General features: G+C 37.1%; 1 protein-coding gene across 1 annotated transcript; it reads right to left on the reverse strand.

Annotated features, from left to right (window-relative positions):
• LOC103722166 (uncharacterized) lies at nt 1-26,337 on the reverse strand. The gene is made up of 21 exons (XM_008812617.6): nt 26,048-26,337; nt 23,381-23,479; nt 20,808-20,959; nt 19,993-20,065; nt 17,823-17,945; nt 14,959-15,067; nt 13,467-13,546; nt 13,085-13,166; nt 10,540-10,679; nt 10,344-10,454; nt 10,132-10,248; nt 9,938-10,027; nt 8,311-8,364; nt 8,053-8,127; nt 7,691-7,766; nt 7,376-7,475; nt 5,464-5,533; nt 3,712-3,785; nt 2,463-2,572; nt 982-1,230; nt 1-560 (listed from the first exon to the last, which is right to left on the reverse strand). The coding sequence occupies exons 1-21, from the start codon at nt 26,171-26,173 to the stop codon at nt 193-195; spliced, it is 2,478 nt and encodes an 825-aa protein (XP_008810839.2). The 5' UTR covers nt 26,174-26,337; the 3' UTR covers nt 1-192.
• Nucleotides 26,338-27,656: the final 1,319 nt, after the last annotated feature.

Genomic DNA, 27,656 nt, shown 5'->3' on the forward strand with positions numbered 1-27,656 from the left:
TCCTGAAAGGCTTTGAAAATTCATTTTGAGAAAGCTTAGAACACAGTAGACTAGAATACACAGAAAATTATTCCAATAAACATTTGAATAATATTACAGAATATTGCATAAAAAAGAAATAGCCACAAAACCAAAAAAAATTATATCACCAATCATCTTATAATTCCTTGTCAATTGCATTCTTTTCGTAACTTACAATCCAGATAAGGAAGTCCGATCAATTCGCTGAGCACCCAACTTTGCAGGGGCCGGTTTTACTCCTCGGCCTCGGCCCAAAGACAAAGGCTTGGCTTTGGTATTTGGAGGAGCAGCAGCAATGGCTGCCCATGGGTCACTGTCATCACTGGCCATTGTTGTCTTCGGATTCAGAGGTCTCGTTGTTTTGGGTGGTGGAGCAGCAATAGAACCCCACAGATCATCATCATCTTGCAATGATGCAGACTTGACATTGAGAGATCTTGAAGCAGTCTTAGGTGCAGGTGCAGCAATTGCACCCCACAAATCATCATCTTCTGCTTTAGATGGCTTCGATGTAGTTTTTGGCCGCAAAGAACTTGCAGCTGAAAAACAGGGAAAAGTGAGCAAATACTCGTGATACATTTAGGCTTCAAATGTCTGAACGTAAGCAACCATCTCTCTACGCTGATGCATCAGCTTTAGATCAAGAAAGAACAAGGGGCCCACCTAGTCATGTCTTTTCACAGCTTAGAAAAGCGTGTGGGCCAGCAATTTGTGCCAATAGCAACGAAAAACATCAGCATAGAAGATTGGTTGCCGTTAATAAATAAATAAAGCTAAGCTGCCCTTTCACAAAGTAGCTGGAAAAGGTTTATCATCTTTGAATATGGCAGGGAATTTAATGCATGGCATGCATTGATGTCACCGATTAAAAAAAATGGTATAAGAGCCACTGAACAAACGGCAGAATTCATTTTTATACCATTGCATAGAACAAGTTGAAGCTAACACACGCATGCTTACCTGGTTTTGGTTGCACTACAGGTCTTCTCTGAGCAGCTTGTATACTTGCAAGCAGAGGTGGTTTCTGTTCTTCAACTGGATCAATATCATCCCACCCAGATTTATCACTATCGTGGTCTTCATGGAGAAGCCCATTCTCAAGTTCACCCCAGCCAGCATCTGTTGATGTTGGAGACGGAGGTCTAGGTTGATCAGAAGTGTGGGTGCCCAAACTTACATGAATTGGTACAACATTCTGGGTATCCATCACTGCAAACAATGCATGATTTTTGTTGTTTTTAGAGATACCGAGGAAGAGAGCACCACAAATTTCGTCCAAAATGAAATGGATGCAAAAGGAGAAGAGAAAATAGAAGAGGAAAAGAGAGAACAATAAAACATAAAAAGAAAAGAAAGAGGTAGGAGAGCCCAAACTACCCAACAAGTCCAAGCAACATCTAGAAGCCAAGCCCAATCCCTGCATAAAGCAAGCCCAACCCAAACCAAAATACCAGGCTAATCCAGTCTAGAGAGCGGATAAAGCCCAACCAGTCCAATCTAAAATTCAAAATTCAATAACAGATAGCTGGCCCATATGCAGAACAGAAGAGGCAGAAACCGCGTGCATCACATACCCTGCGTGGTCTCCATCTACCCGAAACCACGTCACCCCATGCAAACAATGCATGACAATGACATTAAAAATTGATGTATGTATTTTCCCTCGACAAATTAAAATAGTACATAAATGAGGGACCCTACCTTTGAAAGTTACGAGCAATTAAAAAAAAAACAAAAAAATGAGATCTCAAGAAAAATATTAATGATTCTTACTTTGATCATAATTATTACATTCGAAGACTATTTGCATACCTCATGCATACTTTAGTACACAACTAGAAATGTCTCACTCAAAGTCTGCGGAACCGTCCCGAACCGCCTGGTTTGGGGCGTCTCGGGCTGTACCGATGGTGGACCTGAAAGGTTCCGCCATTGAAACCGAGACGACTCGCCAAAGGGGAAGAAGGAGAAGAGGAAGAGAGAGAGAGGGGAAGGGAGGGAGAGGGAGAGGAAGAGAGGCTGGGGCCGGCCGGCGGAGGTTGGGAAGCCTCTAAGGCAGAGGCTGGAGAGACGCAGAAGCGGGGCTCCACCTCTAGGCTCCTGTTTCGAATGAAACTACCAGCCTCGGATAGCCCAAAACGTTTGAAACAGGGGCCCGAATGCGGAGCCCCGCCTCCGCGTCTCTTCGGCCTCTGCCTCCGCCGGTCGGCCCTGGCCTCTCTCTTCCCTCCTCTCCCTCTCCCTCCCTCTTCCTCTCTCTCTCTCTGCCTCTCTCGTTCTTCCTCTCCCCCGCTGTAGAAGATGTGCCGGTATGGGCCCGACAGGGCAATGCGTAGGCCCGTACCGACTTATCCCATTAGGCAATCGGTACGGTGCCCGGTACCAGTTCCGCCGTCCTTGGCCTCACTAATTGTGAGACAAGTCAAAAGAGAAAAAAATACCTGAGTTGGCATTTGAGGTTGCTGAAATTTGTGATGTGTTTGCATTTGCAGAAGCAAGTGGAGCATGTTCGGAAGCTTTTCCCTTCAATGTCAAAGAGCTCATGGCCCATCTGCATTTTTTTCATATCGGTTTTATTTTCAGTTCAAAAACAAAAAAATCCAAATTAAAAATTTATATATTATATAAGATAATGAATACATGACAAAAGAAAAGAGGCTAAAACCATCAACTAGAGGAAAACTCAGAACACTGTTAGTTGCAGGTCTATAATAAAAAGAAACCTTTGAACCAGAATCTAAACTTTGTCTATTTTCAAGGTGCAACTAACATTGGTAAGTCAATGCACTAATGGATTTTAGTCTTCACTAGCACCATGTAGAGGAGCCAAAATTCCTAGCGAACCATATATCTTCCACAGAAATAGGAAACAGATTCAAAGTTTTGTTGGCAACGAGGACTAACCACAAGGCATGTTTGGTGTTGTTTCTGCTTTGCGGGAAGAGAAGCCAGAAGCTAGGTTTTCAAGCTTCTTCTAAACCGCTTTTCTGACTTTTCTTGTAGAACCACCTTTTAGACAATATTACCAAACTTTTTTTTCCTTAAAAAAGTGCTCTTTTTTACTTTCAAAGGGTCATAAAAGTACTTTTCTTATGTAATACCAAACATTGCCTAAGAGATCTACACCCCACTCAGTGAAAATGGTTGTGTTAGTTCAGTTTGCTTTAATTATTTGTGTACTTGATTTTTAGCAATAACTGAATGGTTCAGATTTCGCTGATTAACAATAAAACAAAGTGGGAAAAACTATAAGATGGAATTATGGCACAAAATTCAGGATTATGCAATCAGAAAGTAAAATGTAATAGCGCTTGTATAAGAATGAATGAGAAAACATGGAAACCTATGCCTGATGTGCTATAATAATTATGACCAAGGTTTTCTCTGCCAACCAATATCGGCCGTACCATGCCAACCTCATAAGCTACCAATATGGTATGGTATGGGGGCTCGACGCAATACTGTATCGACACATGTTATACCTATTGTCTTGCCTTTAGCAATATACCATGTGCCAATACAGGGATGTATTGTACTGCACTGACCTATACTGGTATGCCACTAGACTGATACTGAAAACCTTGATTATGACAACACTAGCTGGAGTATCATACAAAATGTAATAAAATAAAAAAAACGTCAAATTCATGAACTCCATGGGTTAAATGTGCCATAAAAATGTTAACTCACCCAAGTAAGCTAGCATTTCCAGGTATTAATGGCATTCCAGTTCCGGCAGTCTCACTGTTATCTCCTGCAACAAGCTACAAGGAACCAAAAGAACACAACTTGTAATTACAAAGGATAAGAATATGAGAGAACTGAAAAATAAAGCCAAGAATACCTGGAAGCTTATTTATTGAATCATGAACTAAAAATGCAGTATCTTATGCACAATGGTTTCCCCTAGGAATACAAAGACTTGATAAATGATACTGATATCACACAAATTATAACTGTGAAGCTTACATTTCTGCTGCAATAAATGTTACAGACTTGTTAAGTACATGCAGGAACATATGCATACATAAAAACATACAAGGCACCATTACCATAACAGTAACCATCCTGACATGGTACCAGCTTTATGGATCTTCATTCACCAAGAATTCCTGTTTTGGGCTATCTCTGATATTATTTCAAGCAAATAGAGTTGTCCAACATTCATGAAGATCAAACTACAAGGTAGCATGTGATAAATTCATTTCATAGCAGGGTTTTGAGTGTCCAACACAACCAATCCATTTCAGCTGAGACTGAACTAAAATTAGGGATCAACTTTGGGCTTTGCTCTGTTTTAGTAGTTTTGGTTAATTTCCATTGAAATTGACTGAATTCGGTCCATTCAGCAACATTTAGGTAAAGCCTACCATAAACTAACCATGGATGCCTGTTTAAAGATTGACAGTGTTCATTGTGAAATAGCAATTATTTCTTTATTTCTTTGAGTACATGATCTAATAATGTCAATTTTCAGTAGTTTCCTTTTTTTTATTAAGTTAAAATAAGGGATAAATGATAAATATAACCCTTGATAGACCAAGACCTCCAAAAAGGTCCTTAAGGCAGTACTTCATAGCTTCTAAGGAAAACAACTGCATAGAAGATACCATCTTACATAGTAATTTTTTAGGACAAACAAATATACCATTCTATAACTACATGAATCTAATTAATTATATTTGTGAATGCTACAAAAAAATAGCGATAAAAAGATTTGAATGCACAAGGCACTGAAGAAATTCACAATTACTAAATATATTGAATTTTTGAACCACTGAAGTTCATGAAGTAAATATATGTGTTCATAGTACAAAATAAAGTATATTTTATAAAAATTAAAGTATTTCTTCAGCCTAGAAGAGTAGAAACAATTTGTTGTACATCAACATCCATAAACATCTTTCTGATTCAATTCTCAGAAGTTCTAGTCTAGCACTATTATGCTTGAGCATTTTTTACCCACCAGCTAAGCTTCCTACGACAAAGCATGAGTTAGTGCTTCACAAGAAAGCAAAATCAGATCGTTGAAGATCCCCAAAACCGACCAGCATTATAATATTTATATGTTTCTGAACATCCATATGATACCAAAAGTCAGAGGATACCTACAGTACAGCAGGTAAGAAATCTCTCATTGACACCCCCTAATCAGCCACATCAATTAAAATAAGTAGATACATTTCTTGATTTTCTTAACCAATACCATGTACATATAAATGAACAACCTAAAATATGAAAGAAGAAAACCCAAATCAACAAAAAGTTGAACTAAGTTATAAATATGATTGCAAATATATAATAAAGTACCTTATTCAACAATTCTGAATTAATCAATCTTTACTTTAAAACATGAAATATGTGAAGATGCCTTAGACATTATGAAAAATTAGTTGGACAGTCAATTGCCTCAATCAGAAGAAACACAAATAAATGTCGTACCTTTTCATGATGCTGCTTGGCTAAAAGCAAGAATTGATCAACAGCCTGAAACGCCTTTGTTCTTACATCACTGAAGGAAAAAAAACGTACAATGCAAATTGTTTCATAAATAATAAAGATGAGAAAAAAATTTGTAAGAAACATTAAGTCGGAACTATCTAGACTTTTAGCAATGTGAACTTCTCTAAAGTCTTCAGTAACTTTCATACATGTCTTTACAAACTACTACTAGAACATTTATTAACATGATTATCAAATATACTTTGCAATTACAACTGCACTTACTGAAGTTATGAAATTTGATGATTAGCCATGCGGAAAAATAAATGTACAAGTGAACTCTTATTGAAGATCATAAAAAAAAAAGCATTTTTCATAACTGTATATAACCCTAGAAACCATTATCATTTGTCATATGGTTCTAGTTTGGTGTATGTATGCTGTGTATAATACTGACTGACTAAAGATAAATAGACAAAAAGAGAGTTTGAGCTCCCTGAAATATGATTCCAAAGCCCATTAATATCAAAGAAAACTAATTAATCATAACTAATTAACTACGAAAAATTGATCATTTTGAATTCTTAATTTATTGTCAGCATTTACAGAAATGACTCAAAATGACCAAAACAAAAGTTATATCAAAATTTTCAGACTTGAGCCCCGTTTCGGCTTCCTTAGAACCCCTAAACTCTAGGTGAAATGGAAACGTTTCAGTCTATCAAATGAATGGTCCAAAAAAAAATGATTAGATCATTTGTAATGATTCAAAGTGAAGATAAATATGGAGAGTACTTCAAGATACTAAAATGATTAAAGGGCATCATATTGCATTTAATATGCATAATAAGATCTTTATATAGCATGACAATCTTTACATATAATAAGGGTGGTAATTTAAATCTGAACCCATTTACCAGACATATAGGTCAGCGAACCCTGAACTGTTGGTTTTTGTTCCAAACATATAGAAAAGGTATATAAATCAAAAGAGGGCTTTCTTTATCAGCAAACTAAAAGACAAAATATTATAGATGAGATGACAGTCATTCGTTTGAAAAAAAAGAAACCAAAAACCTGATGAATTGTTTTGCAAGGCAGGAATTCTAATGGCCTAATGCCTAATTCTTTTCTCCCTCTTCAAATATGCCTGTTCCCTGTTTCCTCACCAAATACCTTGCCCTGTTTCCTCCTCCCCTATTCTTCTCTCTTCTCATCCTCTCCCTTCACCTGCTCCCTCTTATTTCTCCGTCTCCATCTTGATCCATGCCCATATGCCTCCATCTGCATGGGGCATGGCACCCAAAGATGTCGTGACAGCTAGAATCTGCAGGCCCACCCCACCTTGACCCAAGGCAGCTGAAAATCCACCATAGCTGGAATCCTGCCTTCTCACCTTTCATCACTTCACCATGGTGCTTGAACTGTTGCCCCAAAGCCCACTGCCTCACCATCCCCCACCCTATCACAAGCCTGCAGTCTGCCACCACCATCGGGACTTGTCCCTCTCCACCACCTCCTTTTTCTACTGTCGAATTTCTTCTCTTCCATTCCAGGGTCAGGTTTCAGTCAATATAGTTAACCGCCCGTTGGTTCAAGTTAGAGGATTGCGACCTGCTAGCTGATCAGGTCAGGCTCAGGTCAAGATGGCTGGGCCCCGATAGCAGAGGCTAACCAAACATGACACGACCCATTGCCACCCCAGAATACAATAAGAATTTTTCATGCATCAAAGCATCAAGTTCAACAATTTCTAAAGACTCCACAAAGATGCATACTATCCTCAATATTTTTTTAGTGAGAAAACAGTTAGCACATAAAATGATATACCAATACAAAGTTAATAAAGCAGGGGAAGTCTGAAGGAAACCAACAAAAAAAAAGCAACACTAAAGTTTAGTATTTAACTTACCCATCTGGATCAATTGTAAGTACAACAATATTAGGTAGAATGCGTGTTGCAATCTCCATCACGTCATAGTATGAACTAGTGGCACTTAAAGCCATGATTCCTGCCACATTGCCAATTGAATATTAGATTACGCACAACTTAAACAAGGTTGCGTTTTTAAACTTGATGAGAAAAAAATGATGCAGAGAACAAGAGAAAAAATGATGCAGAGAATAAGACAGAATAAGAATATCGACATAACAGAACAAGACAGCAGAGTCCAAAATCTGGACTGAAACATAGATGCAGAGACATAGACCTCTGCAGTTCACATGCCTGCTGCACGAGCTGGAGCGAAATTATCCCGCAAAGCACGAACTGTGAATGCATTAATTAGAACCCTCCTCCTTGTCTGTAGAATGCATATAAATTAATCATCAAAGTCCTTGGAGAGGTAATATCTCTGTTCAATTCTATATCAGATTTATAACAGCCGAAGTTCTTAAATCCATGGTGACATTGTCTTTATACAACAATTAACATGCTAGCACTGAGGCTGAAGTTCTTGCAGATTCTCTAGAAATAACTTAAACTCTGTTGTTTTAAGTCAGTAGCACTTGGAAACATTTAGAGGAATCAAAAGTAATGTAAAAATCAAAAGTAACATAAAAACAAAGAATAATGATGCAAGGACAAACCCCCTCATTTAGATAGCTGGCTATGTTTCCAAGCAAGATTGTTGTATTTGTCCTGATTGCAGGCTCTTCATCAACCTGTATAGGCCAAATTATACATGATAAATGGATTCATTAAACTGAGTTGATCTAATTAAAAAGAAGAGAGTTGGTTAAATGACACCTTTTAGCAAACAAGAAAAGAAACTTAATAATTAAAAAGAAGGATTCAAGTGAAGGAAATCTTGTTTTACACATTTGATAACATATGTTCAAGAATACCTGTAACTTTGAAAGATATTTCAACAAAGATCCTGAAATAGTACGCTGAGACAACTGCAATACCATAGAAAATTTAGTAGTTTAGGAACAACCATATAAGCATTAAGCAACTCCAGAACATAAGCATATCTTCATCAATAGAGACACAAGTTGCAGTAAATTTCTCGTGCCATTAAAGACAAGAACACTCATTCCCTCTTAAGTCCATGCTATGCCACGAGGATCACTAGGGAACATTCATTCTCATAACATCTGAACTGCAAAAATTGACTGACTATTTGAGATTTGCTCATTTTGACATATGGAGAAGAAAATTGCCAGCTTGCCCATAAATTGAAGGAGTAATTTTTCTAATAGACTGTCATAAGAGAACAGTAGAGTATAAAGATAGAGATTATTAGTTGCTCCAAATCACTCCATATGGCATAAAAAGGGAAACATGAAAGAAGCCCATGATGTTTTTCATGAAACCATAGTCAGCATGTGCAGGGTTAGCATTGTCGAAGACGATGCATCGAATAATTCAGGCAAAAATTTAAAGCATAGACTCAATTCTTGTTAATAACATACATAGTTTTTCATATTTATATTCATCACCATTTCCAGATGTTCCATATGATTCCACTTCACTCTTCACTCATTTTAGTTATGCATAACTGCACCGCTCAATCAGTTCTTTATAATTTATTTTCTATGGTTCATCCAGAAGTACCTTTATTGGAATCTGTACCAATTGTGCCCTTCCTAGTCTTATTATGCTTGCACCTTGGTATTCTTGTACTTTCAATTCTAACCTACATACTTCCACCCATTTGACTGTTCAACACTTCAGCAAAAACAAGATTTGCATCTTCACAATATTTATTTTGAACATATTTATTAATCATGGTAGTCTAAGTTATTGTATTCCTCTTAGGCACTTTATGGAGCACGTCTCTCATGCATGCTATAGACGAGAACATCAGAGAGGATGCACACCATGATCTCCTAAGCTAAGTTTTGGTGAGAAAGCCAGAACAAGCCTTGTGGAGGGTGGAGAAGGTGTGGTGGTTGGTGTGGGGGAAGGGGGGTATGGCTGCATGGTGGGAGGTAAAGTAGAAGCTGATGGTGCAGTTGGGAGTTGTCTTAGCATCAAGTGGACAATGGCCTGTGAGCATGGGAAAAGAGGAAGGTGTGGTTGAATGCTGATGGGGATTGGGATGGTGTGCATGAGCGAAATGATTTTCTGAATCTCAGCCTAATTTAGCATCTGGAGTTGCTGCAGCCCAATAAGCTGCAGCTATCCAAATAACCCAAGTACATTGAGATGCTGTAATTGAATCTGCAGGAGGCCCAGATACAGGGAAGGAGACAGGACCTAAATTTACTTCCTGATCATCTAAATCAAGCATACAAAATTTCATGGAAAACCAAGCATGACAATAAATAAATCTCATGACTAAAAGCAATTCAATAACTTGCTCAATAATTCAAGACTATGCATAGATCCAATTCTAGACAGACCATGAGGGTACTGTACCTAGTATCATGGAAAATCAACAACATAAGCTCTAGCAGTTTCATGAAAAAGAAATTAAACAAATGTTCTTATAAGCTTGTTTGAACAAACTTTCATTAAGTTGCATACCTTTGGTGCTAAAACAAGCATGGATTTTAATGACAGTTCACGAAGAAAGGCAGAAGTATCGGAGAAACCAGTGGCAACATGAGGAAAAATCTACAAAAAAGCATGCCAAAGAAAATCATGATCTCCAATTAGCAGGTAAGTTCATTTCAAAAAGCTGATGAATGGTATGCAGTATGTTCACACTGATAGCATACTTTCTCATCAATAATTTGTGCTGATAATGATTCTCCAAACTGATCAATGTGCTGAAGAAGCCCAACTCGAATAGCTCGGTCATTGGAGGCAAAAAGTTTGACAATAGTTGGCAACACCTAGAAGATGCAAGATTTCATTGTTCAAAAGTGATCCAGATTGCTATAATTAGATTATAAGATAGAAATAGAAGAAAAAAATAGAGATAAGTAACCTTCGCACTGAACTCTTCTGCTGAAAGCCAGGAACCCATTTTTAACAATGCAGTCAAGGCAGGAGCAGAAGCTGAACCAAATTCCAAGGCAGAAGCTAACAATGGAAGCAACTGTAACAGCCAAAGTGCAGATTGTTTTTTAAGTTCAATTGCTTAAAATGATAGAATGAGCTTTATAAGTGCAGGTTGTCAGTACCTTCTTCTGCACAATTTGGCGAGGGAGTTGTTCAGCTAAGTTTGGAAGCTTGCGAAAAAATGAGTCTTTCTCAACACTATCTTTTAAATTTAAAATTTCCATGAACTGGATAGTTTCCACCAACTTACTCTGAAAAAATTCTGCCAACAAGGAACCTAGGTCAACATGGGGTGGAAAACACCGAACAAATTGACAGACTTAACAAGAAAAAGAATTCAAACAGTTTGGTCTAACCAGCACAGAACTTAAATAACATGTGCGGAAGGAATGATGTCTTTTAAAGACTTCAGACTTTTTATGACTACTAATAACCATATATAAAATAAGATGATGAAAAATGAATATAAATCTTGTAAATATAGAGAACAAGCCCTGTCATCTCCACGCACCCTATTTCAACGGCTATAAAGTAGAAAAACCAACTGCTGATATGACACTTAGTATTTGTGCATATTTGTAGCTTGGTTGCCAGAATCAAGAGGTATGGGAGTGGAAGTGGCGGCGAGTGTAAGGAAGCAGATATTTTAGAGATACTTTTGGTAGGGAAGCACTTACAAAGCGGGTGCAGGTTTGAGATTCCAGAAAAATCCAAAGCAAGTGCATTACCCTAGGTAGAAGATTCTAGCTACTAAGGTCTGTTATCCAAGTGTCACGACCAAAGTAAAAGGAATATTAGCAAATAATGTGATTCAGAAACATAATCACCAGCTATTGCACTCCATTCACAAAACTACAGGCTTAAAATTTAGAAGTTCTCCCACATCACCTTATGCAAGTAAAATGAATAAGAAGTGGCATGGAAGTTGGATATAGTCTTACCACTTCAAAATTGCTGGACAGGAACTACTGATATCTTTACAATATGCAAATAAAAGTAATAGACCTCCAAGACTCCCCCTCCATCCAAGGTTCTAATAACGGTGTTGTTTGTTATAATGGACCCCATTCGAAATCGTTATTATCTGTTATAATGGTTATAAATTGCCATTATTTGCCCTCCAATGCTCGATCAATTTTCTGATTTTTCCCATAAATGAAATTAAAGAAATTATTGTTTTGATGCCAATTATAACAGCATTATGATGGGAAATAATGGACAATAGCAGAAAGACACCAGTATTATTTTCCAAGTCACTTTCACTTAATAAAAAATATTATTTTTCCATACCGTACAATCACTTTAGGAAACAAATTTGGTTAAGAAATTTGAATTTTGAAAAGAATTACTATCTAGGAAAATGGTACAAATGAAAATAGCCGCTGTTCTTTATGCTATAACAGACCGTTTTAATGGCTGTGGTCTTTTTCCATGTTATTACTTAAATAACATGATTGAGGAAGTCCAAAACCTTTACAAAAGCCCTCATAGCATTATAACGACTGTTATTTTTAACCTTGCTTTCATCTCAGACAATTGATAGGCACGCTCCAAAAACAAACAAAAAAGAGATCATCGTGACACTTCAATGAATTGCCTTTCGAATTCCAAATAAATAATTAAATGTGGAGAACAGAAGTAAGCTGAAAATATCATGCTAAACAGACAACAAGGACCAGATAAGCTTGACACCAAAGGACAGTAAGGGATACACATCCACGTTCTCCATCCAAGATGTCGCTGCCCCTTCAAACTAAACAAAGTATTGTGAGTTTCTAAAATCCTAACTATTTTCTTGACTCTCACGTTCTTTGTTCTTCAGATCAATTCCCAACCCCTCCCCAATTAATTTGTCCAGCCATTCATTGTTCCCTAACTGGCTAACCCTTTAAATTAATTTACAATGCTTGACCAAATTTGGTAGTTTGCTTCAATCAACAGAAAGTATCAAATCAAATTAACACCACAGCATAAATCAACAGTCCAACTAGTGGAAACTTAAGTAGTTAAATCTGTCCAGTACAGAAGTCCGGATAAGGCTTAACCTCTACAAATTTTTGGCATATCTTGTCCATAAAGAGGTCAATCACAAACCATATAAAGGCAGTAAAACATATGTCTAATTGATTGAAAGTGGTTTCAAAGTTTTACTTGGTAACTTATTGAAACAAAAGAGAGTGATGAGATCCCTTTCAGTTAAAAAGGCAAGGAATTAACAGCATTAGCATGAACAATTTGTAAATATACTGTCATGCATCCACATGAATCAGTAGTGATCGATGTAGTCCTAATTTTCGTAGAAGATATATATACATCCATTTAGGTATTTTATATATGTTATTCCTTTTTTTCCACACACTCTCTCACTCTCCCCATTCTATTTCTCTAATTCATAAGAATTAAAAGGATATTATGACAAACTGTCGAGTAATGATCCAAGGATTTCAGGCAAACAGTTTAATATTGAGTAACCAGATCTGGCCAGGTAAAACATTAAAACTTTAATAGAAACACACTTGTACTAGTCAGTGGCAAATGATGCAAGAGAGAAATCATTATGCTTTCCAGAAATTCCTACATTTGCTTATAATATGGAGTTATTTACAAAAAAGAATTTACACTTCTATCTATAAGCTTTGGTAGACACTGACAAGAAAATGAACCTACCACTATTGTCAATAAGCTTCAACGGATTCAATCTGCGGGATGGCGTGGAGCTTAACAACCTCTGATAATCTGGAAGAAGAGACTGGAAAACAAGAAATATATATAACTGGATGTTAATAGCAATAATATGATATAATAAAATAGTAAGCAACTTATACTAAAATTTTGAAGTATGAAGTGGACTATCCCCCTAAAAATTTCAGATTTGAAGAGGGAAAAGATAGGTGGTTTTTCATTAATTGTAATTTAAAACATTGCCATTTAGACTATGTGCTAAAAAATCATCTATCATAAAATTACTTCCCCGACATCTAGAGGGAAAAAAAAAGGGTATAGAGAAACATGAAAAGAAAACAGAGGACATTGATATAATTAGAAGCACCTTGGGAATAAAAGCAGTGTTACGCAGCTCCTCTGTTTTGGCCAACTTCATACCAGAAAATAGTTCATAAATTAAACAGCCTGAGAAAATATTATATGCATGCTATCAGCTTAATAGGGAATCTAAGTCACATCACAAAATGATACGAGCATATACAAAGAAGTAATTTCATTGGAAACGCTGCATATCTTAAATAAATTTCTATTATCATAAACCATCATTCTCCAACACTTCGGACCCATATTTCTTGATAAATTACGAGGTTGGCTCAAGCCACCCTTTACGATGCTGAGCATGTTTTAAAAACGAAAAGACCATGTCAATGGAGCAGTTGATGCCAGACATGCAGGCATGAACAGGAAGATTAATGTTACATGTCGGCGTCACAAAATGAACACATTGAGCACATGAAAAGTAGGTCTTCTCAGAGGAAAATCATCCTTAAAATAACAATATTGATCAAAACAAAGTTAACAACCTAGAGGCACTGCCTGATTTCCATTTACTTTAAACATAAAGAATTTTGTCAGTGGATAAGCCTATAGATAACCCTTTTGCCTTGTACCAAAGGAAAGAGATGAATGAAGAAAAAGAGGGACAAAAAAATCTTGCATTCTTTGTATACATGACTACAAAGTCTCAAGAGTCTAGCAATAAGTCTTTGTATCTTCAGCACTAGTTATGAAACAAGCAATGTATAAAAGAAGGCTATCTCACCTAAGCATCACAGCCCATGCGCCTGCCTCAACATTTTGCACCATTCACACATGAAGAATGGGGTTGGTTTATAAATTAGTAGGAGATGTTGCCAAATTGATATCTGCTGGCTTACTTCATCTTATATGATAAGTTACTTCCATCTATTGCATCATAGCTTTTTAGATTTCTCATAATATTTACATTTTAAAAATTCATTCATTTTTTGGGCCACCTTGACATCTGAGCACCAAACTAGCACTAAGACAATACATGGACATCCCTGGCCAGCTTTCTGCCACCAACAGTCCTTTACAGCCATTGAGATAAATTATTAACTGCATGGTTTATATTTTCTTTTCTATAGTTTTTTCGGTCTTCATTTCCTGTGTGGTTTTTAATTTGTGTCTTAACATCTTTCAAGCAACTTTGATTGGCAAGTTTATGAGGTCCCATTGTGAATTAGAAGCCATCAGTGCGGGATTTATCAAAACCATTAACAGCCCCTTAAATCCCCATTATTTCTCTTCACCTCAACTTCCATTTTCAACTGAATCAAGTCCTTCATATTGTTTCCCATCCATGTACAGGTTATTACACATGCAAATTCAGATACCCTTGAACTGCAAACATTACAACAAGCATCAGCCTAGAGAGGTTGTTCTGTAAGATACCAGATGTGCTATTAATTAAGGCATGAATTGTTTCAGGGTCCCCAACAACATGCAAAGGTTCAGAAGCAAACCGAAGCAAACAGAACTAACCAGAACAAGCAGACAAAAGAGTTAAGACTCACCTAATCCCCATGAATCAATTGCCCATGGAGGTGACTTTTTAATTGCCGCCCAGTCTGACTTTGATAACTCCATAGGTTTGTACTGTGATCCGATTAGCCACTCAAATTGCTGTATTAAGCACAGAAAACCAAAATAATCAAATTCAATAGATATCTGGCACCAAAGATTTAAAGACCGTACAATATTATGTCCAGCAAAGAAAAACTAGATACTTCAACTGACTAAATTCATCAAGTTGCCATCATCTAGCACCAATAAGAGATAATTGGGGATTACTCAAGCCATGACAGCAATAAGAACTTGCCTACAATAACCAGAAGAAACATAAATTTATATACATACGTAAGAAGGAATGATTTGATACATGTCCAAAAAAAAGAAGGTCGAGACAAAGGTTCGCCGGACCGATGGTATCGACGTACCGGTGAGCACCGATACCAGTACAGTACCGGTTGGAACCGGTACCGAACCGGAGACGCGCGCGGCCGTAAAAAAAAAACAAAAAAAACAATGCGTTCGCGCACGTCTGCGGACACGTTGGCATTAAATGGCCCACGCGGGCTGGCGGGCGCGCTGCCCCGCGGGGGGAACCGCGCGTGAGTGCGATTTTCCAGCAGGGCGCGCGTTCTCCTCTCACGCGTCCGCGCACGATTTCCAAAAAAAAAATCGCTCGGCGTCCGCGCGCGTCTGCAAATGAGTTAGATGCCACTTTGTGGCATTGAGTAGTCCACGCGGGCTGGAGCCCGCGTGGGCGCGCGGGGAAAATACGTTTGGGCCGATGCGAACCGCCGGCTTGTATCAGCGGGAACCGGCCCGGTTCGCGCCAGTACAAGTACGTAACCAATCGGTTCCGATCCACTTTGAGTCGGAACCATTTTTATATGCTGTACCGTACCGGTGCCTGTCGGCCTCGGTTCGGTTCAGCATACCTTGGTCGAGACAAACCAAAAATCGCATGGGATGAAGTAATAAGGAAGGACCTAATATTGCTCCACAAAATGTGGTTCTAAACAGAGCAAAATAGAGGAAAAGAATTCATATAGCCAACCCCAACTAGCTTGAGATGAAGGCTTAGTTGAGTTGAGTTAAGTTGAATATGAAGGTTACCAGTTTTTGTTTAACCGATCCAATAAAGCAAAATATTAACAACAGGGAATATTTTTCAAATTATGAGAAGTGCATAGGCCAAGTACAACATAAAAACAGGTCATAACTACTAAATGATTTCCAACAAGAAGTTTCTACACAGAAGGGGGGAACCCAATTATGCTCATATAATGTCAAAAGTGAGATGCTTTGTGAACTAAAAGTCCATTATGGAACCAACACTATCCCACCGCAGAAGTTCGATTTAAATATTATGTACATGTATCCATTAATTATATGCATGATGTTTTTTCTCCTGCTTTCCCATTTTTCCTACTCAAGGCACAGAGTAGGGCAAACTGGAGATATATCCTGTTATTGTATCAACACAAAAGTGCCAGTCCGCAAAACTTGAACACAATTGAAAAGTCAACCATGGACATAGAACTGGGCTTAACAAACATTAGGCTACAATCAAGAAGTCAAAATAATTGCACCACAAACATACATGATTTATTTACAAATTTGCAGAGAATCAAACCTTTGCTTCTAGTAAATGATGTGGCTAAAAATTAGGATAACTAGTCCTCACAAACTGCTCATAAAGCACTTATGTTTGTGCCCTACTGCATAATGACACTAATTTAACTTCTTTTTTCAGGATTTGGAATGTTGACACTTCCAAACATGTGGAGACAACATGACCTGGCACATCACTCCAAAGACATCCCAAAAATTGGAATGACTAGCTTAGCCTAGGCGAAGTGCCAGCACTTGGCACAGCGTTTTGAAAGTTTCTAACCAAAAACCACTTTGGTGGAAGTTCTGAAACATTAACACATAAATGATTCATGTGTTAAACAGCAATATCAGAGTCGGATGTCTCCATGGGATTGTCAATTTGTCATATATTCATCTTATTTTTAATTGGCATGAGATGTTATGAAATGTAGGTTTTTTGTCACCCACAAAATGGAGTGTCCTACTTACAGCAGCCAGACGTGCCAGCACTCAGCACAGTTTTTAATTATCCTATCAAAAGACACTTCCATGAAAATTCTGACACCTTGACTTTTTAACTGCTTCAAGAGCTAAACATAATATTAGCATAAAGAGTTAGACACATCTACTGCACTGTCATATCTTTTTATTTTCCTTTTTGTTAATGTAATATGGCTTGAAATGTGAGTTTGTTATGAGTACAATTGACAACTCAACTTGGTATGCTAGTCATTACTTTTTTATACAGACACGCACATTTAGACTAATATATGAAATCGTATATTATAATATATTGTTATAACTTCTATAGGAGTGTCTTGTATCAAGTTTTTCAGAGGCCAGAGAGTCAGACTCCTTAGAACACCTGAACAGTTGGCACCCATGGAAAGGGTCCAGGACCCCAGGTAATATTGTTAAGTAATTATAGATAACACCATCTCCCCATTTCCACATTAAAATAACCTTATTTCAGCTGTTAAAAAAATATATTCAAGAACATGATGTAGAAATGATTGGTGGCAGTAGTGATCATACAATGTCCAGAAAAGATGCCTAATAAGTAGCTATACGTACAGAATTTGAATGTTTTGAATTTGTAACTAAATTTTATGAAACCTTCTGTTTTAGTGCCATCATAAAACCAGGCCAATTTCAATTTACTACATAGATTATATAAACAACTTTAGCCAACTTTCTCAAAAGATAGTCCAAAACGTTCTTTTCTTTGAGTAATCAAAATTTGTAGGAAGCAGTGACATTATAAAACAGAACTCACCAGCATAGCACTGTTAGAAGCTTCATTGTTGCCATCAAACTCTGATAGGGCATCAAAGGCATGCAGCTTCCAGTCCAATGTCTGAGTAACAACAACACTGGCCAAACAGACATTACCATGAACCTGAAATAGTAGTATAAATTTTTTAGATACAGCGATTATAGTTGTAGCACTTAAATCCAGCAAGGGCCAAGGAGATAATGGCTCACATTCATATAATCAAATAAAAAGAAAGTGCTAGAGACTTCGAAATTTTAGCATCTATAATGGTGGCTAGAGATGATTTGGGTCAATGCAAAAACAATGAATAATACAGTATTCCTCCACCCTCTAGTTTTGTTGATAAGGAAACGAACATCAATATAAACTACAGAGGGAAACACTGATATTTCCTTAAGTGCCTATAGGCATTATCAATCAGATTTCTCACACTTATGAGTTAGGAGCTTTTTATGCATGACCAACTAAATATATGTGAATGGTTTGATATGACGATGCAATGGTTGGATTTTCCTCTTAAGAGCAACACTTGCAACTCACATGGACAGCTCAGAAAGAAGAAAAAAAAGCCAGCATGTGTTCTTGCTACAATCAAGAGTTACATCTATCTCAACTTCACAAATAAATTGTTACATCATTACGGCAGTTTAACATGCCCCGTCTTTGAACAATTAATTGAAGAATCTTGTAGCACCACATGTGCACAGGCAATATTGTAATTGCAAATCAAACCAACTGTAGATTCTATCATATGTGACATTAGCATTCAAGGATCACATGATAGATTAAAGAGAAGAGGATCCTAGGAACAAGAATTCCTGTGCTAGGGTGTAACACCCGAGCTAGATGATGACATGCAAACTAGGAAAGACTTTGCATTCTAACGAACTGCCTTTATCCACCAGACTTTTTATCCACTGCCTCTTCTTCAAAGATTTCTCTCATATGGAAGAAGGGAGGAATCTCAGCTTTTTTCCTAGAAATATGACATTTGAGGAACAGCTAGACAGGCATCTTTGCCATGTCACCAACTTGCCCCCAGGACTTAGTGTATCGACTTTGACCTCCTCCAAAGAAGTTGGCAAGAATCCTTTTACGATAACAATCACGGCAGTATCTTGTTCGTTGACATATTAAGCTTGCTAATGGCATTGTACCAACAATCATCCCTGGATCCAATCTCTGAACACCTTAACACTAATCTGACAGACAAAGAATGCAGTTCTCTAAGGGACTCCAAGAGACCCAATGCACCTGCACCACTGATAACCACACTGTGAATCACCTCAGGGAGGCATCTTTCCATTCAAGTAACCATATATAAAATTGGTGCAGGGAACAAAGCCTTCCTCTTCTAGAATCTATGGAAGCAACCAATACATTCAATATTTGTTTCAAATTTAAGTGAGGAAACAGGCCCATCACCTCCCAACATCAGTAATTATAAAATTATAGTTGGGCAGTTCAAAGAATTAAACCTGCAAGATCATTATGGTAGGATGATTTATGATCAAAAAATTTGAGTTGTGGAAGAAAGCGTTCAGCGTCACTTCATGATACGATGAAATTTGTTGTTTTATACAAGTAGCACAAAATCACCTTAAAAGTTTATTCCACAAAGTCCCTTTGAAGTTCAACTAGGTTGCTTAACGACTATTCCAGAGGTATAAGATACTTATTTTTTTGTTAATTTACAACAGTTTATATGGAGTTCTAAAATGAACACGTTAAATGCATATCTACACAAAAGGAAATCCTAGCTTCATATAAGACATAAATATCTCCTTGGACTAGATAAGTGTGTCAGGAACTACTTATTGTCTCTGTTTCTGATTGTAAGTGATAAATTTGAGATTATAGGTAATAGGATCTTTCTACTGGATGGATGCATATTGTTTCCTTATGCAGTAGGCTTCAGAGTAAAGTTTTCTTCTTTGTCCCTCCTCTTTTAAAAAACTGGATGCAATTTAAGCTTATACCCTCCTCTTCCCGCATATGCTTAAAGCATTCACAAAACTTAAGGGTCAATGGGCCTGTAAAGATGCTAACAAAAGCTTTTTCTCAACATCTAAGAAAATGCAATTTAAAATGAACAACACGTCAAGATACTCAACATTTACTGATTAATGCAATGAGAAAATTGGAAGTGAACAGTTTTAGAGTTACATACAAGTTTGCAATCATTATTTAAGAAGTTCACAGCCTTAGATATCTGCTGCAGCCCCCATGCAAAATACTCATCCCTGCATGTCAAAAGACAGATAACAAAACATGAAAACTCATAAAAGGAAAGGTTAAAAAAAACTATTATATACTAGAAGAATGCAGAAACTCCTGTGCTTCTACAATTTTGTATAGGAACTCTTTTTACAATTCAATTATAATCTTGCAATACATGAGGAACTCATCATTGATATAAAAATGTGAAATTCACATTGATACTGCTAGTGCAAAGAAAACACGGCCCAGATAAGCTAACTGGAAAAATCACTAGTGATTTCAATTATGTGTTGCAACAGATATTGTAGACATCAACAAGACAGAGTCATTCAATTATTGAAAAACTGAGATGGAGACATTCCTTTTACAATCAAGGAAAAAACACAACAAATACTCTCATCTTAAGTGAAAACGGTAACAATACAAGGGGAGGAAATGTAGAACACTGAACAGTTTAGGTCTTCAAGGCAAAAAGAAGCACCATATGCATGAGAATATAAACAATTCAAAATTAGTTCACTTTAGCATGCCAAGATGTTAGAATTAACAGATGACAGGAATTTTTTCGCTTGGTCTGGATTAAAAACTGACTGATGCAAACACAAAGGACATCCAGATTGTTAATTTAAATACCAAAATGATCGATGAATTATGCTGTTGGTGTACCGCATAATGATGCATACTTGTTACTGAAAAATAGTACGAAGTTGATTCTGCAAAAGAAGTACTAACACAAGCATAATTTGCAAAATGGAGTTCATATACCTTTGGGTACCTTCTAAACTTAATTCTTTTATCTTTTCCGAAAGGGGTGTCACTGGTTCAGTAACGATGTAAATTGTATGTTTCGTTGTAGATCCATCAAAAATTTCAGCCTCAGTGCTATGCAGGAAAGATAAAATATTTGGATGCCTGACCTGCAAGATACCAAATAAAGCTTCTTAGTCAACCTGTCATAATGAGTGAAGGCATCATCAGCATGCATCCATTATGAGGAAATATAGAATTAAAGCTCTCGGAACCAATATGTGAGGCAAATGCCAAAAACTGCGAGGCAAATTCCGAAACTGAAAAGCAAAAATAATTGGTACTTAAAGTCCAAGGAAGCCATTTACATAACCCTACAGCATAGACCTTTATTAGGATCCAACACAAATGTTCATGAAGGTAGCCCTTTTAACTAGTCAAGTGGAGAAGTTACACTTTGTTATGTAGCTAACGACAGGTTAATAATCAAATTTAAAAACATCCAAACAGATGAACAAGACCCTAATATTATGCAGCCCCAGAAAAAATTGAGAGCTGTAAATTTAACCTGGTTTTTTAAAATTTTGGTATAGGTTGGTTAAGGTGCTTTCTAGAAGAAGTGCACCACATTGGGTACCCCCTCCCTGCGGGATGGTCAAGGTGAATATCGATGCTTCTTGGAAAGAAGGTGAGGCAGGAGCAGGTTATATCATCAGGGATACTACAGGTTTCGTGTTTCATGCTGCATCTGGGAGATTTCAAACCAGCTTGGTACTGGAGGCAGAACTCAGAGCAGCTTGGGAAGGTTTGTTAATGGCGGTTCACCATCTGCACTTGCACAAGCATTGGTTTAGAAGGAGATTCGCTCCCTGTTGTCAACTGGATTACACAGCATCTGAACACATATTCAACAGCTACAGCTTTAATGCATCCTTTGCGATCAGATATTTTGCTATCTGAACACAGCTCATCTGGGCTTCTTCTCCATTACTCATGTTCTAAGGGAAGGAAATCAACCAGCAGACAGACTGGCCGGTCTTGGGGTTAATACTGATTATGAGTCCTTGTCTCTTCTTCCACAGCATATCAAACCTTTAGTGATGGCAGATGCAGTGGGTATTACATTTGTTAGGCAGCAGTTTCTTTTGTCTTCAGTTATTTCTGGTCTTTGACCCTCAATGTACCCAAAAAAAAAAGCAAGGACTCCCGTACCAAATGGAATAAAGTTGGTTTCAGCGAAAGAACAGACTGGCATTGCCACTTAGGGTGACTCAACACTGGGGACATAATGACGACAGTAAAATGAGCAATGATTAGAATGTTAACCAGCTAAACAGAATCAGAAAAAGGGGGAACACCAATGACCACAAGCTTTCTCATGTGCATTAATACAAATGAACTGAAATATAGATAATGGTGATGATAGTGATATTATTAGCACAGATGCACCAGACATACACTTCAAAGGAAAGAATTGAAAGGTTAATAAGTTAGCTAAAACAAGAAGGGAAAGTGGAGAGAAGTTTGTAAGCTTCTTTCTGTAACAGGAGAGACATATTGGCATGAGCAATTATACAGTGGACATGAGAGTATACATGGAGAGAGAGTTTAGCACTAGAAATTATATGGAGATGTGCAGATTGGAATAAGTAATAACAAATTTATCAAAAACAAATTGCGCTTCTTAGGATTGTCCCAATATAATTGGATAGGGCTTATCCACTAGGTGCATGTTGATGTAGTAAAGAACAAGTCAGGCTAAAACATATCCCAAAAGAAGGCCTGACTGCCCAAAATAATTTAGGCCGCACTGGTTCGCAAATAAGAAAAAGAAGAATAGCACAAAGTTATGCTTATGGGAATAGTTATGCCACGAGTTATTGCAATGCTTGTTCGGCCACAATTTTCGGAAACTTTGGGTAAGGGGTTTTTTTCACAAAAATGGTAAAAGTAGACACAAATGATAGCTTTATGCCGGGAATAGCTTATGACAGCTCCCCTTTGGAATACTGATGCCTAGCATAAACAAGTTTGACCAGAACAACTATTCCTTGCATATGCTTGCTTTATAAAGTTAGTTTGGCAGGCATAAGGCTTATTCCAAGCCTCATGCCTGTTTTATTTCCCGACCAAACACTGTCTTACTGATTATGGTTTTGTATTAAAAAGCTGGAAAATCGAAAATAGTGACAACCGAAGAAAAAATAGACTTCGTCTAAAGTAATAGGAAAAGATGAGAAACCACAAGATTTCTGATCATACTAACTCTGGAGTCATTTCTTGGCATAATTTAGGTCCATGCTTAAATAGCAAACAACGAGGAAAATAAGCTCGTCCCGTTGCAGCTCTGAACTTTTAATGAGAACCATGTTAAAAGATATACTGAAACAAAATAAAATGAAAAGGTGTAAAATTGTCATTCTAATTTTACTTGAAGGCCTAGAAGCATACATATTCATATCATTTCATAAAGCCAACAGGCATGCCCTGTCCGATGACCTTTAAGTAGATAAACAAAATGAGACAGATGCAAAGCCGCATTCTACCTTATGCACTCAATCAACAGACATGCATAATGATGCATAACTTACGGTTCTCAAGCGCTTAACACCATTACGACCAGCAGCCAAGTGACCATCTTGACTGTTACTTCCTGAAAGAGAAAAAATGGATACCATCGATCCATCATCCTGGAAAAACAGAACAGAATCTTAAGGAACAAGCAAAATAAGAATAAAAGAATATAGTACAATACTGCATTTCTCAAGGTAGTATAAAACATTAAATCTTTCAATATATGTATAATACACCTATACAGTTAGAAAATTGTTCTGCTGTGAGTGTGAAAGCATAAAAAGAAGCCAGTATAAACATTAGTACAGCATATCCATGCTTAAGCTCAACTTGCATCAATGTCCTGACCATCAGTGGCCCTCCATATGTATATACTCTTTCAGCTCTTCATTGTAGAAAGAACGACAACAAGCAGTCTGAAGACTCTGAACGAATGAATCAATTCCAGCTGTATCCAGGCATGGAGAACTTATAGTAGATCGATGCTAAGATAACGATTAACCATGAGCACTACAATTCAAAAGGAGGAGACAAGTTGCATGAATGGCAAAGAAACCTATATTCGAGACAAGGTTTGTTGTATCGACATATGCCGCTCCATACCAAGCATACCATTTCATACCGATAAGGTACCGAGATTCCGTATGGCGGAGTGACCAGGGCCAAATTGACCTGTACCAGGTGGAATCAATCAGTTCTGCCTGATTTTGTGTTGTACCAACCTGTACTACTCGGTCTCGAGTGGTACCATAGCTAGGCATGAGAAAAGAGTCTCTTGACTCTATGTCAGCATGAGAGCTATACCGTACCATATCAAGCACATCATATCATACCAATAAGGTACCAGTATGATACTTAGTACCGGTACAACAAACCTTCATTGGAGATACATGGTGGTAAAACCAACGGTAATGGAGCAAGGGATGCCATGATATTCCTCAAATTAATAGAAGGTTAAAAATGAAGGACAATTCAGAGGACAAGGTGTTATAATGTCTTAGTTAAGTCTCTGAAGATGTTGGCATTGCCTTGCTCAAGAAGCCATTATAGTGGAGAAGCAAAAGTAAATGAAGAAGTTGCAAAAGGAATAGTTTTAGATAGAATTGCAGCTAGCAGCACTAATCCGATGAACAAATTATCAGGGTTCAAAGCTAGCCTGCTTTAGGATGAGTTGGTCCCAACTGCCTAATAATTCTACAAGCAAGGAATTCTTGGGTTTGATCATAGAGTCCATCTAATAATCAAGAGATTCTCATGAGCATCCTTAGGCCATGATGCAACTAGTTAAGCAAGTAAATTTTGGCTCGTGATTTTATTAGAAAGAATAAAGCAATATTATCATCACGATCCTTTCGAAAGAGGAATAATGACACTTGAATTGCAATTTAGATTTAGACCTAACATTTAAGGACTTTAAGTTGTTCATCTTAAATCTTACAAATAGAATTGAAAAATATTTTTCAATTCAGGATTGGGTTGAGAACTAATGGCAAATATGCAAAGCAAGTTCCGCCTTACCGGTACCGGTCGGCGTACCGGTGGCGGCCGGGACCGGTACAGTGTCGGTTCGTACCGATTTCGGATTCAATGCTGATCCACGCTAATCCCATACCGGTTCCGTACCGGTCTGTACCGATTCTGTACCGATCCGTACCGGATCCATATCGGTTCTCCAACGATAAGCTACCGATACCGAATTCCACGCTGATCCGATACTGGTCCGAAGCCAGACCGATACATACCGGTCCGTACCGGCCGGTATGCACCGGTACGGCAGACCATGATACAAAGTGTGTTTAAACAAATATTGGCCTAGGAAGCAGTTTTTGCAAGAAGACCATGTTAAAGAGTCTAATATGCAAAATATGATAATCTAAAGAGCATATTAAATGTGGAAACGAGGCACATGAATAATGGTTGTCGGTTCTTGATCGGCATTACAAAGATAATAAAGGCTGACCGTCTAGATTCAAGATCTATGGGCATCTTATCAAACGAAGATATCATTGCTAAGGATCTCAATCAAAAACACAGTCGAATATATTCATTCACGCCTCAGCTGATCTCATCCCAACAAATAACTGGAAGACGGTCATTCCAAACAACCGTTAAAACTGTGTGCCAAAGCTAACTCCCCAAACTGAAAAAGAGCGTCTAGTCACACTAAAACAACAAACTTCTAGAAGTGCAAAGTAAAATTCATCCCTCCAAACTTATAAAATAGCTCGAGAAAAGATCCTACACATCGAATGCAACTTCTTTGACAGAGTAGTCTTCAACAGGACAAGTGAAACAAAGAACAATCATTTTTGCAATCACAGATCTCATAGAATTTTTATACCCTTGGATCAGAATCAAGATATCCAGCAATTCTAAAATACCGTAATAATCCCAAATTTCAAACCCTTCCGGTAAAGAAAACCAGTAATCAAGAAATCGAGAAGGAAGGAAAGAAGGAAAGAAGGAAAGAAGTAAAGAAAAGAATAGCCGAAAATTCTCAAAAAAAGAATTTTAATCAGTAAAACAAACAACCCTCAACCCTGAACGATTTCTTGACATGACGACAACCAAATCCAGCATTATTTATAGCACCGACCAAGATTTGCGAGCTTTCTTGGCATCAAAACAAAGATTTGATGAACAAAACAAGAAGTAAGGGAGAAAGGGGATGGGGAAGCGGGAACCTTGGACGTGCCACGGTAGTGAGTCCAGGAGCCCCAGGCGGAGGGGTAGGGTTCGCCGACGTTGTACGGGAGATCCTTGATGCCGGCGCCGGATCCGGCCACCACTTCCTTGAGAAATCTGAACATTGCTTCCTATCGGAGAAGCGGAGAGAGGAGAAGATATAACGAGAGAGACGTGAGAGAATTGGGGGGCTTCTCCGATCTGGAACGGGCGAGTGCAGAAGGGGGCAGTGGAGAAAGAAGGATTGCTCAGAAGTCAGAACGTATCGAATTACCGGGCGGGTATTTCCGAGAATAAATAAAGGTTTCTTGCATATATATCCTTTAACATTTACAAAATTATGTAAACACACTCGTCAAGTTGATATTTAGACATGCATCCTTATAAAACAAATATTTGTTTTGCTTCTGCATCCTTTTCTTTCCTTTTTTTTTTTTTTTTTTTCCCATATACCATACCATCTAACCCATTATCAAAAAAATATTTTAAAATTAAAATAACTTAAATATTCTTATGTAAAAAAATACAAAGTTATACAAGCAAATAACGACTTTGCAAAAGTCCTTATGCAATTTTGCATATGTAGAAGGTTATATACTAAATAAAACTTATTAAAAAATAATCACAACTTGGCTGAGCTTTGCCAAATTTTTTTATAATTACTTTTAGCTTGTCTAGGAGAAAAGAAGATTAATATAAGACTACTTTCCAAACACTCTATTGGATCAATAAGTCAAAAAGACCAAGTTACATTATCAATTTTTTTTCAAGATTTTAACTCAATCAGGTTGAAAAATTAGATGACCATTTTAGTAGTGCTAATCTTTATCTGATTTTGATGTAATAATCATCAATGTATCTATAACATTTATATATTCTTTGTTATTTTAAAGGATTAAAGCATATTAAATTTAAATTAATTATAATTGTTTAGATCGGTAAAATATTTTTAGTAATTTATAAATATTGAGTTGTTGTTTGTTTAGTGAGACAATAATTTTATAAAGGCATCATGATTTATTTCATAAAAATTGATTTTAACGTGAGATTATGCGACATGATAATATTGTTCCTTTTTTATCATCTTTTTAGTTAAGAATAACTGAATTATCTTGACTAGATTTGACTTCTACCATTTAAGCATGTGTCACAAATTAAATATAATTCCATCACAAGCTTTGGGCCATATGCTCAAATGGCAACAGTGAAGATAATTCAATCACTCTTAATTGAGGATGGCGATAAAAAGATTAATATTATTATGTTGCATGATGGCAGATTGACATCAATTCTTATGGAAGAAATCATAATATCTTTACAAAATTCTTGTCTCAACAAATGAATAACTCACAATTTGTAAATCACTAGAAGTTATTTTACTAATCTAAACATCTATAATTAATTTAAATTTAATATGCATTAATATGCCAAAAATCATGAAGAATGTATAGATATCATAGGCACAATAATAGTAATTATATTAAATTAAATTGGAGAATAAAATCAGCAAAATGTTCATCCAAAATTCCAACTTTACTGAATTAAGATATTGAACAAAAAGAAATTGATAATGTTACTTGGCATTTTTTTAAAAATTGTCGATTCAAC

Source organism: Phoenix dactylifera, chromosome 17, assembly GCF_051530095.1.
Source record: "Phoenix dactylifera cultivar Ajwa chromosome 17, Ajwa_hap1_PhDact_Kaust_v1.1, whole genome shotgun sequence".
Classification (NCBI taxonomy): Eukaryota; Viridiplantae; Streptophyta; class Magnoliopsida; order Arecales; family Arecaceae; genus Phoenix; species Phoenix dactylifera.